The sequence below is a fragment of the Misgurnus anguillicaudatus genome, chromosome 3 (genome assembly GCF_027580225.2).
Source record: "Misgurnus anguillicaudatus chromosome 3, ASM2758022v2, whole genome shotgun sequence".
In the NCBI taxonomy this organism is placed as follows: domain Eukaryota; kingdom Metazoa; phylum Chordata; class Actinopteri; order Cypriniformes; family Cobitidae; genus Misgurnus; species Misgurnus anguillicaudatus.
In genome coordinates, this window is record NC_073339.2 from 8309526 (window position 1) to 8329532 (window position 20007).

The 20007-nt window shown below is 37.9% G+C and overlaps 3 protein-coding genes across 7 annotated transcripts in view; 2 read left to right on the forward strand and 1 right to left on the reverse strand.

Moving 5' to 3' along the window:
• Positions 1 to 20007, forward strand: part of rnaseh2a (ribonuclease H2, subunit A) — an 88949-nt gene that overhangs the window by 66924 nt on the left and 2018 nt on the right. Inside the window, exons 1-5 of one of the 2 annotated variants that reach the window (XM_055204465.2) lie at positions 17479 to 17549; positions 17656 to 17722; positions 18159 to 18298; positions 18371 to 18442; positions 19850 to 19976. In XM_055204465.2, coding sequence (XP_055060440.1) covers positions 18172 to 18298; positions 18371 to 18442; positions 19850 to 19976 — 326 coding nt within the window. In that variant the 5' untranslated portion in view covers positions 17479 to 17549; positions 17656 to 17722; positions 18159 to 18171. Of the gene's footprint in view, positions 1 to 17478; positions 17550 to 17655; positions 17723 to 18158; positions 18299 to 18370; positions 18443 to 19849; positions 19977 to 20007 lie in introns of those variants that run through there. The other variant, XM_055204467.2, reaches the window with a different exon arrangement.
• On the forward strand, positions 5011 to 6725 carry junba (JunB proto-oncogene, AP-1 transcription factor subunit a). Of its 2 annotated transcripts, XM_055204464.2 has the most exons (2): positions 5011 to 5157; positions 5383 to 6725. In XM_055204464.2, the coding sequence occupies exon 2, from the start codon at positions 5421 to 5423 to the stop codon at positions 6300 to 6302; it is 882 nt and encodes a 293-aa protein (XP_055060439.2). In that variant the 5' UTR covers positions 5011 to 5157; positions 5383 to 5420; the 3' UTR covers positions 6303 to 6725. The 2 variants fall into 2 exon arrangements, with proteins under 2 accessions (XP_055060439.2, XP_055060438.2); XM_055204463.2 differs by having other exon boundaries at positions 5014 to 6725.
• prdx2 (peroxiredoxin 2) lies at positions 9842 to 16884 on the reverse strand. Of its 3 annotated transcripts, none has more exons than XM_073860733.1 (6): positions 16737 to 16884; positions 15701 to 15825; positions 15338 to 15487; positions 12497 to 12619; positions 12226 to 12356; positions 9842 to 10235 (listed from the first exon to the last, which is right to left on the reverse strand). In XM_073860733.1, the coding sequence occupies exons 2-6, from the start codon at positions 15805 to 15807 to the stop codon at positions 10153 to 10155; spliced, it is 594 nt and encodes a 197-aa protein (XP_073716834.1). In that variant the 5' UTR covers positions 15808 to 15825; positions 16737 to 16884; the 3' UTR covers positions 9842 to 10152. The 3 variants fall into 3 exon arrangements, with proteins under 3 accessions (XP_073716834.1, XP_073716838.1, XP_073716840.1); XM_073860737.1 differs by having other exon boundaries at positions 15701 to 15822; positions 16737 to 16876; XM_073860739.1 differs by having other exon boundaries at positions 15701 to 15815; positions 16737 to 16862.

A 20007-nucleotide genomic window follows, 5' to 3' on the forward strand; every position in this document is an offset into this window, starting at 1 on the left:
AGGGATTAGACTAGTCCTAGACTAACATAAATGTAAGAGCTATCCAAACTTATGACATCTCTTTTAAACATACCTTAAAATACATCAGTGCCATGTGTTTTGCCTCAAAATGGACACAAGTAATTAGAGGTCGACCGATATGGCTTTTTCTCTGGCCGATGCCGATATTTAGAAATCAGGGCGGCCGATATGTTTGGACGATTTTCTATATGTACATAATAATCAAAATGTTCTCATGATTAGCAGATATTTTAAATGTTAAAATGTCACTATTTAAGTCAAAGTATTTTTAAAAAAATATGACACGTCTTTCTGAAGAGTTTTACAACCTCCTCTGCACCATGCATTTATCAGACACAGATATTACCTGACACTCTGCTGTCATCATCTTTGATCAGTTTTTTACCATGGCTTTTATTGCTTTGTAGCATAAAATCCTTATTTGGTAGACCTGATGAATTATTTATTCATCACAAAGTTAACATAGTAAATGTCTATGTTTTTCAGTTGAGACTGTTATTCAGGGCAAATCTTTCTAAACACATTTACATTCTCATTTCTGAAGCGCTATAAGTGACTGATTGTGCTGACAGTGACGTCTTGTGAGTTTAGTGTTGGGACAGATCTTTTGTTTCAACCGTTCATTCAAACGAATCCGTTCAAAGGAGTCAGTTCGAGAGTCGGACGCGTTGTGCTCTAATCCAGTCTCAGCAGCGCAAAACTGTAAACAAAGTGTTACTGTAACAACACAAAAAACATTTCCACGGTGGATAATATGATTTAGTCTTCCGACCTTTCGCCATCGAGTCAGTTTTGTTTTGAGTAATAAAAGCAGGGAGACAGTTTAAAGACAGAACATGTGCGCGCGGCTCTGCTCACGCAAAGAAAACTCATCATCACTCATTAATCACATGAAATGAGCCTAATCTTTGCACGGACAGTGCACCGCGAGACATAAGCCCGTCACGCTGTTGTACTGGCTGCTTAATTTGCGCGATCCCGCCATTGTTTACTAAAGCTGTTTGTGAACAAGGCATGGCTGCACACACAAGGGAGCGATCTGCTTGAAGCAAGAGGCAGTGTCAAGAGTTCTACAAAAACGCTTAGGCGCCCGCAGATGCGCCTGCCTATTAATCGGCCTAATTTTGCAGCAAAATCGGCCAAAGACGATTTTTTTAAATATTCCAAAAATCGGCCAATTAATCGGCCCGGCCGATAAATCGGTCAACCTCTACAAGTATCCCTACAAGTATCGATCCCTATTTTGGACCACCATGTTTCTACAATAACCCTAAATGGACAAACTGCTCTATAGAGTGCGTTTTGTCATTATGTTGTCCCCTGTGGCGGCTACCAGTGATGCACGGGTTGATCTGGTTACGAGTCATCCAAAAATATTCTTCATGATATTCGGGTCGCGGCCGGTCGGGTCGTTTGAAATAAAGATGCCAATTAACTATTTTAAACAATTAGTACTATCACTGGCGGCAACTTTAAGTTCTCTACGCGTTTCGAAAGGGAGGGGTGAGCTTGGTTGCAATTCACAATCTCACCGCTAGATGCTGCTAAATATCTACACAGTGGACCTTTAAAAACATACTTATGTCGGACTGATGAATAGATTAAAGGTGCAGTGTGTTAATTTTAGCGGCATCTAGTGGTGAGGTTGCGAATTGCAACTAACGGCTCAGCCTGCTGCTCACCCCTCGCTTTTGAAAAGGATAGAGAAGCTACAGTAGCCGCCAGCTGAAAAAAATAATGTCATCGTCGGAGACAAAAAAGTTTGTCTGTTTAGGGCTTCTGTAGAAACGTGGTGGCACAAAATGGTGACTTCCACGTAAGGGGACCCTCGTGCATGTAGATAAAAACATCTCATTCTAAGGTAATAAAAGCGTAACGATTAATTATAAAAAGGTCTTTATACACCCATGATAATGTTGTTTTGTATATTATATTGCATTTCTGTCAAGAGATCCTTCTAAAAATTACACACTGCACCTTTAATATGATGGGACTGCCCATATTTAAATTTAACTGATGTGATGTTCAGTAACTTGGCTCTCCCTGTCATGATGAAATAATATGGAGAATCAAAAACATTTATATTCAAAGACTATTATTCATTAATATCAGAGCTAGTCATAAAGAAAAACGTTGTCAAACATTGTGCAGTTCTGTGCATCACGTACTAGTCTGTATATTGTGTATAGCCCTATTAGTCACAGCTTCCTAAAAAATGTCCTGCTTATTTTTAAAGGCCTAATCACACCAAGAATAAAACCATATTAAACAGAATAGTGGCATCCCCACCACAAACATGGTAAAGATACAGAGAAGCAATATAACACTGCACTTTTTAGCTGATAAACAAATAAAACATTGACAGCTATTAAAAATGTGCTCATGCATTTACAACTGCAGAATAAACAAAGTTATTGCTTTTGGTGTGCACTGCAGTGGACTGTAAGGTGTGAACAAACCTTAAGGGTGAGGAAATAAATGATGACAATTTTTGTTGATTTAAAAACATCATATCTGGACCTCAGGGAGGAATAAGTTACTCAGACCTACATATTATTAGGATTTATTTTAGTTATTATATTGCATTGTCGTAGCGCATAGCCCTCGTGGCTCATCATTACACATACTCTGGTGACCTAAGAAGATATGCTCTCATACCAGTGTTAAAGAATGCATTCAGGCCCCTGAGACCTGAAATAACCTTTACTTTTATCAGCATTTGTGTTTTCCTGAGAACTGAACGTGTTGCAAGCCTCGTGCCCCACAGAAATACAGGAATAACAACACTGGAAAATTCATGAGCTCGAATTTATAAGACAATAAGCCTCCAGAACCAGAATTATCCATTTTAAAAAGTTTACTTAAGCATAAGCTTACAAAAAGTTGTTGTGCATCTTTAAGGTCATTGTGAAAAACAAAACAAATCACACGAGGAAGTTGCATTTGCAGAAGTGAGGTGCGTCGTCTTGAATGTGGTTTACCTGCAGATATGGGTGAAAGGTGGCGCGCTGCTCCCGGATGGCGAAACGTGGGTTTGCGCTTGGCTTTATGCCCAGTCAGTGATGATTCAGTCTCATTAACATATTCAGGAGACAGTGGTGGCTTTATTTTCCTGCTACACAGGTGTTCGTATCTGGCCTCTTCGCGCGCACAGGTGTGAAGCATCACTCTGTCCTGAGTTGGAGGATATAAACAATAGCTTCCTTTAATGTCTATGCATGCAGTCTTACTTTTGTGAGGCAATTCATACGTAGTCGCATACTTTAAAGCCTTGGCTACATAAATTGAATAGTTATAAACGACTGGTTAAACGTAGCTACACAACACAGCAACTCCAGAGGCTGAGGCGCGCGCGAGTCGCTTTTGCTGCGCAGGCGTCAATCCCACAATGCATCTCGATTTACGTTCAAAGTGGAAATTGTATTCAAAATTATATTATTGTGTGAAATAACATTCACTGTAATAAGTATCTATCTGTTAAGGTAATATATGTCAGATTTAATGTTTATGGGTACGTCTAAATTGTTAAACGTGTGGGGGAAACACTGACAAAAAACAGATTTGCTATAAAATGATTATATTATATAAGCAAATTGTGTGATAGAAAAAAATACATTAATGTAAATTGACCTGAACCGATTGAGGTCTAGCCCTTATGGTCGTTCTCAATCTGAAGGCTGCAGCCTGTGGAGGTCGCATATGCAAGCTGCATACGTCATCAAGCCTGGTTTATTTAAGTTAACTGAGCATTACAATCGCAAGTCATGAGCATTTTACAACAATTTACGATTTACTAAGAATAATAGTCAATTTTATAATTGTTAATATTTTGCAAGAAGACAGCCTTGATGACGTAAGCAGCCTAGAAATGCGACCTCCGGAAGCTGCATCCTTCGGATTGAGAAACGGCCGATGTCTTCAGTATGTTAGGAACGAGATTAAATGCTGCCTGTTGTTTAGTTGCGATTACATTTCTCATTCAAAATTTTTATTTGAAATCTCACATTACTCTTGTCGTGTAAGTGCAGACTGTGTTTTTGTATTCTCCACCTTCAAATGAAGTTCTCTTCTCCACGCAGCTGTATAGCTTACACGGGGCGTTACCTCTGGAATCTACCAGACATGGGAGCGGTTTTCCCGGTCGATCACTAGGGAGGGACTGTGTGGTCTTGCCCATAAATGGGGATGATATCAGTTGCCAAAAAGTGAGTCAGTTTTTTTTCCTGATCAATAAACCGCAATAGCTACCGGCTCATATAGAGACCTCATTTAATATATGCCGTGGGAACAGACTCCCTAACACTGATGTATACATGCTCTTACTCACGTATTACGTATTGTATGACTAAGTAAGTAAAAGTTCTTAAATACAAACCGCTGATGTGATGTTGTTATTATAAAGCTGGTCAAATAAATACATACATATACATATACATATTCTGAAATACTGTGGCAACATTAGATGGAACTATACAAAACAAAGTGATGAAAATAAATTATTTAGTAACACCAAAGTATACTTTTCATTTTATAATATTAATTTAGCTGTCAAACAGCCATGTAAGTTCAAATGATTATTTATTCCCCACCGCGCCAGCTTCACATCCTGATGCCCTGTGTTTACTGACGTTTAGATGTGGCACCTGAAGAAGTCTACATCTCGAGCTGTTTTCATGTTTTTCTCACGTCCCTTGACCACAGCAGAGTTTCTGTTTTCATGGGAAACTTTTTAAAAAGTGCCTGTTGCGGGCAGCTTTTGCGTCTTGTCTGTGGAAACAAAAATAGGAGCGCTGCCCCGAGTCTCTCTTCAGTTTGCGCTCTCTCGCCTCCAGCCTTGTTTTCAATCTCAGCGGTTCCTGGCAACAACGTCATCAGCCATCTGACAGCTCGAGGAGCGGAACGAAATATCATCCAATCAGCGGGCGCGTTTCACCTAACCACGCCCTCGGAATTCTGAGTACAAAAAGGCTTCGAGGCGTACCGTTACAGTATTAGCGAGTGTGTGCACAGAGCGCTAGAGACGACGCGCAGGACTTGAACGGGTTCATTGAGTGTTTGTAAATACATTCTCGGGGAACGAACAGAGAGACAAACTTTACGGACATCAGCTGTCAAGGGAAAGCACCTGTCGAATTGGTACAGTAAAGTTGTTCAAACTATTTTGGAAGTTTCTTTCTCTTTGACATCTTTGTGCTTCATGTAATATTACGGAACAGTCGGACTTTAAAGTCAGCTCAAACACCCAACGTAATTTTTATCCCTAGCCTTTGGTGTAGGCTAGTCTGTACATTCATATGTCCACAAAAATGGAGCAACCGTTTTATCATGACGACTCGTTTCTCTCTGCTTATGGTCACCCAGACGCTGCCCTGCACGACTACAAGCTCCTAAAGCAGAACATGAGCGTGGGCTTCACCGAACCTTACCGGAACCTCAAGTCCAACCGCACCGAAAGCGACTACTACACTGCAAACGGAGACGTGGGATCGCTGAAACTCGCCTCTCCGGAGCTGGAAAGACTCATTATCCAGAACGCTAACGGTGTCATCACATCGCCCACTCCGGGCCAGTATCTCTACACCCGGAGCATCACAGAGGAACAGGAGGGCTTCGCCGACGGTTTCGTCAAAGCGCTGGACGAGCTCCATAAGATTAACCAGATGCCCCCGCCGAACGTGTCCATCGGAGCCTGCGGCGTGTCATCCTGCACGGCGGCATCCTCGGTGTTCGGCGCCTCCCTGCAGCCGGAGGCTCCCGTGTACACCACCCTGAGCAGCTGCAATCCAAACACTAACCTCACACCCGCCACCAACTACCCGACAGCCACCATCAGCTACCTGCCTCACCATCACCACCAGCAGTACCATCACCATCATCAAGCAACGACGCATCCTCACCATTTCCAGCACTCGCTGCCCGGCGCGGGGCTGCATCCGCAGCGACTCGTCACTCTTAAAGAAGAGCCACAGACCGTGCCTGACCTGCAGAGCAGCGACGGATCTCCTCCCATGTCTCCCATCGATATGGAGGACCAGGAGCGCGTCAAAGCCGAACGCAAGAGGCTCAGGAACCGGCTGGCGGCCACCAAGTGTCGACGACGGAAGCTGGAGCGCATCTCCCGGTTGGAGGACAAAGTTAAGGTCCTCAAGACAGATAACGCCGGACTGTCCAGCACCGCGTCCCTGCTGAGGGAGCAAGTGGCCCAGCTGAAGCAGAAGGTCATGACCCACGTGAGCAGCGGATGCCAGCTGATGCTGACACCAAAACTTAAGTCTTTTTAAGAATGAACTGTAATTACACGGACACTGAAAAAAAGGGGAAACACTGGACGAGCAGATCATGTTTGTGATTGTTTTATTTTTTATTGATGCAAATGATTTTACAGCACTGAGTACGAACTTTGCATATTTCTTATGTGTTTTCTTGTAGAAAACTATAGTGTTATATAGTCCAATTGTTTTCAATGCCATTTGGCGTTTCAGTCTTTAAGGTACACCCAACTAAGTGCGCATGAAAGCAAACGTGGACAATGGAACGTGGACATTCAATCGAACAATTTGGTTTTGTTTTAGGCTTTGTCCTTTGGGAACATTGAATAAGTTATTGGTATTATGAGTCAGGTTGATTCAGACCTTTAAATGTACTTTAAATGTTTGTTGTTTTGTTCATATTTTTTATATTTAAGTAAAATGACTGAAAACAAATCCACCGTTTGTGTTATTCATTGTAAGGATAAAGAGTGTGTTTATACAAGTTTTAGAAAAGTGTCCGCTTTACGTGCCCACGTTGGCTCGTTTTCCTGCTGACGTAAAAGCCATATATGGGCCGTTTTGTGCATGTACGTCACTGAGGGGAGAATTGCGGGAACCCCCGCCCACGCTACCGGTCAGGAAGCTGCGCGCTTTTGAAGTCTGACGTTCGAATGAATGGGGCGCGTGTGAATGAGTGAAAATTTAGCAACGCGGGATTTTCCCCGCGCACAGAAACCCGTAGAGTTCCCAAAACAGTTTCAGCGAAAAGAAAACTAGAGATAAAAATATGAACACGGGCATTTTCCAGGTACTTTGCAGTAGCCAGCACAAAAATAGAAAAACAGATCGCAGTAAATGACATGTGTACCAATGACAGACAGATAGGAAAATCATCTTTTTTCCAACGATTGACAGAATATATCGATGTTTTCACTACAAAACCTACACATTCACTCACAATAATAAGGGCCATGTAAAGGGGCCTATACTTTTTAACAGTCATGAATCTGTCTTTATAAACATATTTGTTAATAAGAGATACATATATTTAAAATTTTGTCAAATATCTTACATTTTAACACAGAGTACTAAATAACTATTTATGTAATATAAGAAAACTAAGGGCTCTGTCAAGTAAAGACCCTTTCTGACATAATCATGTCAGCTGTTTTGTTTAAGTTTAAAAATGTAATGATAAACATTGCCACAAAGTTAAACACACATAAAAAACAACTTATAAACCAAAGCATGAATTGAGATTACTATACTGACACTTCAGCAAGATCCACTGCAACTATAGGAAATAAATGCTTTAATGAGACATAGTCTATAAAATAAGTGCTTGAGGTCTTCAGTCTGTAGGACTGGCTTAATCTAAACCCTGTCTGGGAAATTGCCCCGTTTAAAGGCTGCACAAAATATCCAAATATCACAAATGTGCATATTATGAATTAGTGGTCTCAGGATCTTATTTCAAGACCACAACTGTGGGAATTATTCTAAAATGCTGGTGCATTATATCTGATGTGATTGGATGTAAAACTTCTTTAAAAGCAATCAGTGAATAGATGAGAACGCTTAGAGACCGGCCTTTGTCTTGAGATAAGTCTTTAAACCATTTTTTGGTCTCGTCCTCTCAAATTTTTAGTCTTGTCTTGGTCTCAGTTATGATGGTCTCGACTACAACACTGTTGCAAATGTGGTATTGGTCTTATTACTTCAAAAACTCATGCATTGTCTGCGCTGTAGTGATGCTTATAGGGGCGGTTTCCCGGACCGGGATTAGACTAGTCCTAGACTAAAACATTTTAAAGAGCTGTCCAAACTGAAAACAACTTGCACTTACATATCTTAAAATACATCAGTGCCCTTTGTTTTGCCTCAAAATGCACACAGGTAATGTTTTTAGTAAGGCATGTTTGTTAAAACTAGTTATATTTCCTAATTAAACTAAGGCCTAGTGCTGGATTAAGCTAATTCCTGTCCGGGAAACCGCCCCATAAAGTTAAAATAAAAATCTAGTGTCATGCAGCCTTATACTTTTCCAGTAGGAGAGGCTCAAATATAGCAATTTTCTGTGTGACACAGACCATCACATGACTTGTAGATTACCCAAGCAGTGGTAAGCACATAAACACATTTCTTTAAGTAACCAATAATTAGTTGCATTTGCTTACTGCATTTACATTGATCGCCATTTCAAGAGATCACTTCTATAGGCAGATATTTTTGCTAAATATCATATTACCTACTGCTGCATTAAAAAACTAACCAAGTCTGGAGGCTGATAACTGGGCAACAGGTCTCACGGTCTACTCTACAGGCTGAACATTTCACCAAAAAGCCATGAAATGCTCCCATCTGCTGGTCAGATTTGTCCAAGCACTTAGGGCAATGTTAAAGGGACGGTTCACACCAACATGAAAAATATGTCATTATTTACTCTACCTAAGGCTGTTACAGACCTGCATACATTTTCTTTGTTCTGCTGAACACAAAGGAAGATATTTGAAGAGTTTTGTTGCAAAACGTGATAACACTGTTTTTTTTAATTTTTCTGAAATCTCGTTTTTTGGTTGAGCATTTCAATTAATATCAATACAACTGCAGTTGGTTTGTTTTGATTTAAACCTTCATAACTTAAAAAATACAGCTAAGTAGCACCATAAAATAACATGATAACATAATAATAAACATGTTTTGACAAAAATCGGATTTATCTCGTTTTGCAACTAAACTCTTAATTTGTAATCAAGCAGAAAACAGGAGCACCATTGACATTCATAGTAGAAAATACAAATAGTATGGAAGTGAATGGTGCTCAAAAACTTTTTTCCAACCTTGCTCAAAATATCTTTGTGTGTTTGCAGAACAAAAACATTTATACAGGTCTGTAACAACATAAGGAAACGATGACAGAATTAAAATTTTTGAATGAATAACCCCTTTAACCCTTTAACTGGCGCAGCCCTTTTTGAGTGGGGGGTTGGTGAAAAGGTGATATACACCTTTAAATTAATGTAACTCTGGCATTTTTTTTTTTTTTTTTTGGTCTAGAAGCCTAATTTTGGTTTTAATTTTGGTAATTTTTGGTTTTAAAGAAGACACTTCAACATTTTTTAGGGAAGTGTCTGGAGGTGAAAATATAATTTTTTTAAAGCAGTTTACATTTATTTGTAATAAATAAAAATGCAATATAGTATAATTTTTAATACATAAAATTGTCAAAAAACTTAGGTTTGTGCTGGTTTGCTGCATACTTGTGTCACAAATGAATAAATTACAGTTACTGCATTATTATTACTGCTAAAAAGTTTTGAAATATGAAAACTACATTCTTAGACCTTTCCAACAATATATAGTTTGTCGTGATAGATTAACATTTACATAGAAAATATTGAAATAAACGTAGGTGTCCCGCTCACGGGACAGCGCCAATTAACGGGTTAAGATTTTAATACAGCCTCACATTGTTTTTAATGTTTATGGCTAATAGCCACTTTTTAAATGATGCGATATGATGTATATTAAACGCAAAACATCATTTTAAATGGGTAAAGACAAATACATTAACGCAATAACGTCCTGTTTATTTGACATAAACTGATAACTCAACACAGTGTTTAACAATTTGAGGGAAAAAAAATCAAACTGACTTCAATGTTAACCAGATAGCAAATACTGAAGCTTAAAAATATCAGTGCATAGTGATTGTTGACTGGATAACAGAAACGTTACAGGGTCAGAAATCAAGTGCATTTAAATCACAAAAGGTTTGTTATGTTGGCTAAGACGTCTTTTCAAGAACTCTCAGGCTAAATGTAAGTGCTGTAGCGCTCTGCTGAATGCGAGCGGAGATCAGCGAGATACGTCAGGACTGTTACTGCTTGGAGAAGAACTGCTTGCTCTTCTCCACATCAGGGATTATAGTGTCACTTCCTGGTTTCCATCCAGCAGGACAAACTGCAGAGAAAATGTCAGAGGTTATTTAATACATCCAGTTGTTAAATCAACCCCAATGATTTCAAACCATCCCGCAGCTTGTAAAAACACAAACAGATATCATGTTCACAATGCATTTGCTATTAAAGGCTGGGAAAATTGATCAAAAATTAATATCTCGGATGAATGAAACATATCCGTGTTTTCTACATGGAATAAATGTTTACATGCAAGTCAAAGCTGTCCACACTGCCATCTAGTGGTAGCTGCTTTGCTTACAATTACATAATACACTAAATATTGGTCTTAAAGGAATAGTCTACCCTTTTACCATATTAAACCATGTTATTACCTCAGCTTAGACGAATTAATACATATCTATCTTTTTTCAATGTGTGCACTGTACAGCGCGTCGTGAATGTGTTAGCATTTAGCCTAGCCCCATTCATTCCTATGGTACCAAACAGGAAAGCCACCAAACACTTCCGTGTTTTCCCTATTTAAAGACTGTTACATGAGGAGTTATACCAGTAAGTATGGTGCCACAAAATAAAACTTTTTTGGGTACCATAGGAATGAATGGGGATAGGCTAAATGCTAACACATTCACAACACGCTGTACAGTGCACGCATTGAAAAAAGATAGGTATGTATTAATTCGTCTAGGTTGAGGTAATAACATAGTTTAATATGGCCAAAGGGTAGACTATTCCCTCAAAGGGATAGCTCACCCCAAAATTCAAATTCTGTCATCATCTACTTCTTTTCATGTGGTTACAAACCTGTATTCATTTCTTTAGTCTGACAAACCCAAAGAAAGATATTCTGACAAATGTTTGTAACCAAACCGATTAAAAGCCCCATTGACCTCCATTGTTTTAATTTTTACTACTACAGATGTCAATGCAGCTTCTGATCTGTTTGGTTGGAAAAATCATCAAAAAAATCTTCCTTTAGGTTTATCAGAACACAAAAAATATACAGGTTTGTAACAACATTAGGGTGAGTAAATAATGACAGAATTTTCATTTTTGGGTGAACTATATATTTAAAAGAAAACACCACCATCCTTCTACACTCCACTATGTCTTATCTCAACCTGGATGAATTAATTCATACCCATCTTTACTCAATGCGTACACTTTTAATCTTTGTATAACACTTCTTGAATGTGTTAGCATTTAGCCTAGCCCCATTCATTCCTATGCCTCCAAACAAAAGTTTTATTTTATGCCACCATACTTACTCGCGTAACTACTCATGCAACAGTCTTTAAATAGGGAAAACATGGAAGTGTTTGGTGGCTACTAAATTCATCCCTGTTTGGATCCTAAGGAATGAATGGGGGCTAGGCTAAATGCTAACACATTCACGACAAGCTGTACAAAGAATAAAAGTGCACGCATTGAAAAAAGATACATATGTATTAATTTGTCTGATGTAAGAACATAGTAAAATATTGAAAAACGATGATGTTTCCCTTTAACCTCTTTAAAAAGTTTTTCAGATTTCTTCCAGCTATTTTGGGGTTAGGAAGAACCAATAGATATAATAACCAAATATTTTTCATTGAACATGAAGCAGTGTAATTGTCCACGTTTGTGTACAACAGGTTCCAGTTTAACAGAATTAAGTATTATGATGCAAAAAAAAGTGATGTCCACACATCCCGGTCTTAGGAGGTTAAGGATCAAAAGCACAGAGTAGAAAGCTTTATCAAAACTGTTTTGTTTCATATAAAACATGTATCATAAAACATAAATCCACTGGTTGCATGTACAAGCTGACATACAAAATTATTATTCATACTAATTGTTGCATTTAATTAAAGCTTAAGAACATTTGCTGCAGGATACGTGTGACATTTATCAATAATTTTATGCATTTTGCAGCAGACGGCATACTCATTTTTGCATTGTTGCCCATCTCTGTATCTATAATGTTTTTGGTCCTACATAAGATATGAATAAGCCACTCGGATTATTAGAAAGCACACAGCTGTTTTGCTCACCTTCTCCATATTTGTCAGTGTGCTGGAAGGCTTGCACCAGTCTCAGAGTCTCATCCACAGAGCGACCCACTGGCAGGTCATTAATCGTGATTTGTCTCAATATGCCTTTGTCGTCAATCACAAACAGACCTCTGATAAGGAGGGAGAGAGATTTTATTAGCAATAAATTCTGCATGAGTGTCATCACATTAATGGGTTTAAAGTAACATTTCACGATAAAAGGTAAAGGAGGAGGAGGAGAATAACAGCTAAAGTTTACTATCACACAAACCTGTAGGCAATACCCTCATCCTCTTTCAAAACCCCATAGTCACGGGAGATGGACCGAGTTAGGTCAGCGACCAGCGGGATGTTCATTGAGCCAAGTCCACCTTGCTTCCTGGGTGTGTTGATCCTATTAGGAGTAAGCAAATAGTGATGTCACAACGGGAAAGAAAAACCCCGATTGGCTAAGCCACATGATTACTGTCAACCACTTAGTATGCAAATAGGTTAGTCTTTGTAATTGTATCAATTCCCATAGGTAAACAACATGCAATATTTGAAGATAGGGCCAAGTAGTATGAACATGTATAACAGGATAAAATGCTAAATTAAATACCATAATTGTTATTAAAGGGTGTCTGTTTATTTACATGATTTTTATTTACCCAACAATGAAGCAATTTGGTGCATGCAAATTATTCAAATGATGTGTGGTGCATATCTGTGCCTGTCACTGCGAGTGTACTTCTTCAGCTGTATTATTAAATGCATTGTATTAGATAGCATTCAATTTCAACAGGACATTTCCAAATTTATTTTCAACAAACCGGTTAATATACAAAACAATGCTTTCTCAATAACCTTTCAACTGAAGGGGGCGTGGTCATATTTAGAACCAATAAACTGCTACACCCATCCTTTATCTATTTCTTTCTAACGTACTATGATAACTTATCAAAAACAGACAGGTTAAAGTAAAACATTAGATAACCACTATCTGGGTAAAGCCAACTAACAAACACGTTTAAGAGTTCACGACCATGCAGAAATCTTCGAGAGTAAGTCCAACTGTGCTATTGATCTTTAATATATCACTTATTACATCTGTGGTTCAAATAAATGCAGTGCACAATTGCTGCCTGTATTCAATTTTGCAATTTTAGGGTTAACATCACTACAGAGTTCAAAGTGTGAGTGAGAAAATGTTATGCTGCTTTATATCATGTATGTGAGTCAATAGCCTCTTTCACACAGTAATTCTGGTAAATTACCATGAATTTACCAGAATGAATTTACCAGTAAATACAAAAATGAGCTGTTCACACACGCAGTGGCGTTCCGTTATTTTACCAGTAAGACATCATTCACACATCAGTATCAAAATACCGGTAGATTCGTTGAGAAAGCGGAAGTACATGTAGCATGCGGCGAGCTCAGTGTTGTATTTGTAAACAATACACGTCGTTCATATCCACGGTCCGTATTTTGTTGTTTTCACATCTGTTGTAAACAGTCGCGAAGTTGCTCATGACCAAACAACATTGAATGGGACGACGTCAAACCGAAAATGCGTTTTTAACAACAGTACTGTTTGCACTTTAGGCTTCACAGAGGGCGTGATAAGGACGTCGGCAATTCGGCGGTCAGCTGTTTTTAACAACTTTGGTAAAGAAATGTGGACGTAAACTGCAGGTGTGCTCAACTTTCAAGCAGCATGTGTGTGGAAACGTCAGTAAACAGTGCGGGGGTAAACGCGTCATCTGTATTAAAACGCTATGATTGGCCCGAAGCTGTCAGCACGGTCTGACGTCATCCGTTCTAAATGCCGGTAATCCTATAATTTTCGTTCACACACAGCGCTTACCGGTAAATTACTGGTAAACTTACAACCTGTCTTACTGGTAAATTGGGAGCACTGATTTACCGGAAAGGTTCTGTTCACACATGATCTGTTAACTGCAATTTACCAGTAAATTACCAGTAAAGACTGTATGTGTGAAAGGGACTAATGACATGACGTTAATTATTTTGTGTCCGTATGGTTCAATTAAATGTAAAAGCGTTACAATTTTAACAAGAAATGTGCAGATTACTTGCATACATTCTGTTTTTTGAGGATAAAGTCTAAAATTTTGGTTTTATTTCATTTTGACAAAATATTTAGGGCATAACTGCAAAAATGTCAATGTGGTGTAACCGGTCTGTGTCAATTGGTGGTGTAACTAGTATTTTTTTAAATGAAAATATAAATGTATTCATAAAAAATGTGGAATAAAATATAATCATTTAGTTTAGTGTAATATGAATTTTTTACATACATTTTTACATCATTTGTCAAAGATTATTAAGAAAACAGAGCTGTTTTCAGCATATGTCGGGACAAATATTACAAAAACGCATTAAAATTAACATTTAGAAATAACTAATAAAATGATATAAAAAATTATTTTTTATGATTACGCTTACACGCCATCAAGGTGGATAAAATATTTTATATTTTTTATTATTTGGCGCAATTGGCAGTTACACCATTTGACATTTTCATGTCCATTCAGTCTTAACTTTCATAAAAATGGTGCAAATGTTTGCAAATGCATAAAATTAACATAAATACACTATGTGCATTGATATAAACCTGATACGTGCTTTTAAAACAAGTTTTTAAAAAATAATTTCTCATCTTGCCAAACCGTTTTTTGTCACTGACCTATATATCACTGGTTAAACCAACAGGTAAATAACAAATTAATACAAGAACACGCATCAAAAGATGAGAAACTGCAAAACAGTCTTACTCTTTATAAAATTTAAATTTTATAACGATAATCACTATGTTAATGCAATCATTCGATTATTGCCTAGTCCTGTATTGCCCCGAGTGCAAATTTCACTTAAAAGTAGGGATGCAACGAATGTTTGGCAACCGAAAATAGCAAAAACATTTTAATATGCTTCCACACAGCATTTATAAAGCATGCACATCCTCTACATTTTTTCTGTAATTCATTCGGCATTTTCACTTCACCGAAAATGTTTTTTGCTATAGTTTATAGCAGCCTTACTCACTTAGAACTCAATTTAGCCCCATCCATCAGGTATGGATGATAAGGCCATTTTGAATCCTTACCATGCCAGATGGCTGAAATGAGAGTCGGTGGAGGCGCCGATGACCTCACAGTTGATTTTACGGAACTCGGCGGCCCGTTCGCTGAACGCGATGATCTCGGTGGGACACACGAAGGTGAAGTCGAGTGGATAGAAGAAGAACACAACATACTTCCCTTGAGTAGAAACAAAAGAGAAGAGGGAAACAAAGGAGTCAAACAAAAACATAAACAAGTTAAAAACAGGTTATGGCTGATTGCAGTGAAAACAAAGATGCATACAATCAGGGTTTGATGAGTCATGCAATAGACCGCAAAAGTGGTTTAAAATGACATAAACGCAAATACACATCACCACGAACTAAAAAACTGTGTTTATTTGGTGGTTCCCTCTGTAGTCAGAAAGCTGGATGTCTTTAAACTGTCCATCAACCACAGCTGTGGCCTTGAACTGAGGGGCGGGCTGTCCGATCTTGGCGTTTCCAGCAGACATGTTGAGGACTGGATGCTACTGGTGACAAAAGGGGAACATGTACATTTTAAAAACATGTATTTATCGCGTTTATAAAGCATTTCTGATCTCTAGACACAATGCAAACTTTTATCCAAAATGCGCAATATAAGCTACAGGGATCTAGTTTTTTTAAGCAGGAAAGTATGGAAGCATATCAGCCGGATCACACTGCAGGTCACATGATATTTAGTCCTTCTGCACAATGGGCTTCCAAGAAGTCTAAACACTGGCATTCATCCAAGTCACGTCGTACCCCAAGTACAGACCACACACAAACCCATAACATTAGCTTTTTTTTTAACCATTTTTAAGCATTTATTCACTGCAACAGGCTCTGAATTTAGCCCTTGTGCGCACAGATAATGTGTTAAAAACACATGTATGTGTGCATGAATGGGCCAACAAACCTTGTGGGCTGCCCTAAAAAAGACAAAGGGCAAATACTGTACAAGGCTCAAGCATTATATTCTTAAACTCGTTAAGGTGCATGTTAAATTGTAATACCGGTATTCAGTGTCTGAAGATATGAAAACCATGAAATGCATACGATGCATGCGTGCCGTCAAGAATAAAAAAAAATGTATATATTCAGCTGCTTAGCCACGCGGGCTAACGTTAAGTAAAGCACTGTAGAGTGAAATTACATCAAATAAGCATTATGCAAGCTTTTGCAATTCTCCAACAAATTTACAACAAAAGCTTTATCACCAACACTCAGAACACATATAGAGTAATGCATGAGAAAGTTACAAGATTACTACAAAAGACAACACGGCGTTTTTACGTGCACAACACGCGCGCGCGCTCGTTTATTTAAGTTAAAATAAAAATCGTGGATTTATAAGAAAGCATCTAAGCAAAGACAACTCTGTATGAAACACTTTCAACGTGGTCACATGTAAACGTACCTGTCTAGGTGTTGAAGAAGAGCTGTTGCAAGGAGAAACTTGTCGTTCCCTTACTAGCGAGCACAGGAAGTTTGATCATCGTGACGTCACGCGCGGCATGTATCAAGAGGGAGGGCCCATTGTTTGACAAGCAGCTCATTTTTAACTTATAAAATTCGCTACAACATTTATGTGCATTTCAGAATATATGCACATAAGTAAAAATAAGTGTCATAAAGTGGAAAACTGTCCAAATTTAACGTGACCATTCTTTGTTTTTATATTATTCTAGTCATGTTTTAATTTCCTATAAAATAGATGTGAAATTAGGTTTCTTTACTGTTTATTTTATCTTGTAAAAATCATCTGTTAATAATCATATTTTATGAATAACTATTAACAAAATATTAGTACAGCAAACAGAACGTGAAGTAAAATTAAAAGTGTATTCTATTTAAAATATATATATATATATATATAATTATTTTGATAGCATGTTGTGTTTTGCAATACTGTGACTACGTTAAATTAGCAGTCATTCTTATCTGTAATCTTATCTGTCGGGATGTCATTCGTGAGGTTGTCAGATATATCACGTTTCTGTAATAAAGCCTCTGGCCTCACTAATTTGTCTATTTTAGTTTTGCATTATTTATAATTTGTCAGTAGTGCATTGTCATTATTAACATCTAAGTCTTTACAAAACGTGAACAATATGTTATTGCCGCCTATTTGTTTTAATATGTTCTGCGAGTTCATGCAAATAAAGTTTGATTTGGTCACGAGCGCAATCGTGACTCCATATCCCACAAGTCACTGCGAGATTTGAGAAATGTAAAAACCTCTACTGCGTTGTTTTAGAAACGATGCGTATTTTGAATATACGTCAATACCACAATATTGTATTTTTATTTAATTTAATTTTTTTGTAACATTGTAGGTTAGCGGCCACCCTTTCAGACTCGCGCCAATTCGAGATTTCCGGTTGACGCGTGCGCCACACACAGGTACCTTTTCGTTTGTTTATGCTTCAACTTTCACACGTTTTAATGATTTTTATACAAAAATAACTATTTTTACAATAAGCGAAGAAGATTATTTACAGCTAACATCCAATACAATCTAGTATACTTCAGTATTTAGTGTAGTAAACTGTATTATACTAATTACTACACTTTAGTGATGTATACAACGGTATTCTTTAGTAACGTATATAGTGAATTGATAAACTGTAGTAAATACTCTAGTAGTATACTTTAATATTTGCTATAGTAAGATTCAAATATATCGTAGTATCTAGGAATCTGACTACAGTTTACTATAGTAAAACAACACTATAACTTTTTTTTCATGTGTAATAAATGTTGATGCCATATTAATGCACTGCAGTATTAAAAACAACTCTTGTAATGATGTCTATTGTTTTAATGTCCTAACTTACAGACTGCAGACAGACATGGATCTAAGTGATTTTGAAGCAGATAACTCTGTTAGTTGCCGCTTGTCCTCCTCCATCCCAGATGTTTGTAAAACAGAGGACTGCTGCCTGGGCATCGATGAGGCGGGCAGAGGACCAGTACTGGGTGAGTGATCTCTTCTCCATGCTTTATAACACGTGTGAAACTTATGTGTAAATTTTATGCTTTGTATTTCAGGTCCTATGGTGTATGGAATATGCTTTTGCCCTGTATCCAAAAAGGAAGACCTGAAAAATTTAAAAGTGGCAGGTTGGTTCGAGTTACATGGGTGATGTTTAGGGTCAGAATATATTTTACTGTACATTTGGCCGACGCTTTTATCCATTGCTATTCACCTGTTTCTTGACGTAACTGTGTGTGCCGCCATCTTTGAGCTTTCCTGTTTATGACTTCCTGTGAGCCACTAAAGCTAATGGTATTCTAATGCGAAGGACACAAGTGTGCCGTTTTGACTGTCTGTTTAATGTTTATTATGAAATCCAGGAAGTCCGACATAATTTGTGCAGTTAGGGGTTGCCATAATAGCTATTAGAAATGCAGTTAATCTCTACAAAAACATTTGTTTTTTTAAGCATAATCCATGCACAAGAACTGAATGTGTATGTGGCGCACATGCACTCATGATCTGTATTTACAAATCCATTCAGTAAAACCTTTCATAGAAACTGCCAGTAAACAATAAATACAATAATTGATTAAAAACAACTAATATTATGCTGATAAAAATATGTTGATTTTTTATTCCACTACTAGATATTAGTACAAAAATGTGATTACAGTACAGAATATATACAACATAATCTGCTTAGTTAATGTTTATAATAGTTCGTAATGTTTTTGCGCGTACTTTTGTCATGTTTTAAATGAAAATCAAATACTTTAAAAAGTAAGCAAATAATTTCATAAGCTCATGTCTCCACCTAGTGCGATGTAATAATATTTTCATAAAACGAAAACAATACTCAATACATGTAGTAGTTTAATATGTTTATTATGGTTTGTTCAAATAACTTACAATGTGTTGATTGAGAAAGATACTGCTGACTGTGTCTGACCGCATGAACCTCGACGTGTCGCCATAAACAAGTCCATTAAAAATTGCCATTTAAAAAAACTTCACAGCAGAGGGACAGTTGTGACATTTTAAACCAGCCCCTGTAAAGGTTTAAAACATGAAGTCTTGGTAAATTCCATGTACAAACACACGACTGACTTTCCCATTGTAAAGATACTGGTATGTCTCTGTGCTTTTATATTTGCGCATTGAAGACCCGTCAACTCCGATCAACAGCACGAAATGATTGAATATTTCTTCCTGTGATATATCAAGCCACTTCTTAATTTTATCCTCACACTGGTTCATACATGGCAGGTGTAGTAAATATTAACGGTTTAAATCATGTTTTATGCGTGCTCCCACTACACTGTTTTCTACCGGCTGGATATTAAACCGAAAGTCTCGAACAAAGAAGGGAAATTCGTCACATCACTTACTTCTGCGTTCGGGAAAAAGGTGGATACAGTTTATCAATATGTATGATCCTTGGGATGGAACCCACAACCTCTGTGTGAGCTCTGGGAACATTTCTTAATAATGTGTTGTTTTTGGTATCATGAGAGGATTACTTTATAGATGCTGCTCTGTTGTATGTTTAGACTCGAAGACGTTGACGGAGGCAGAAAGGGAGAACCTTTTTACGAAGCTCGACGAGGCCAAAACTTTTATAGGTTGGGCCCTTCAAATCCTTTCCCCCAACACCATCTCCACGAGCATGCTGCAAAGGTACAGACACATCCACGGGCTGAAGACGCAC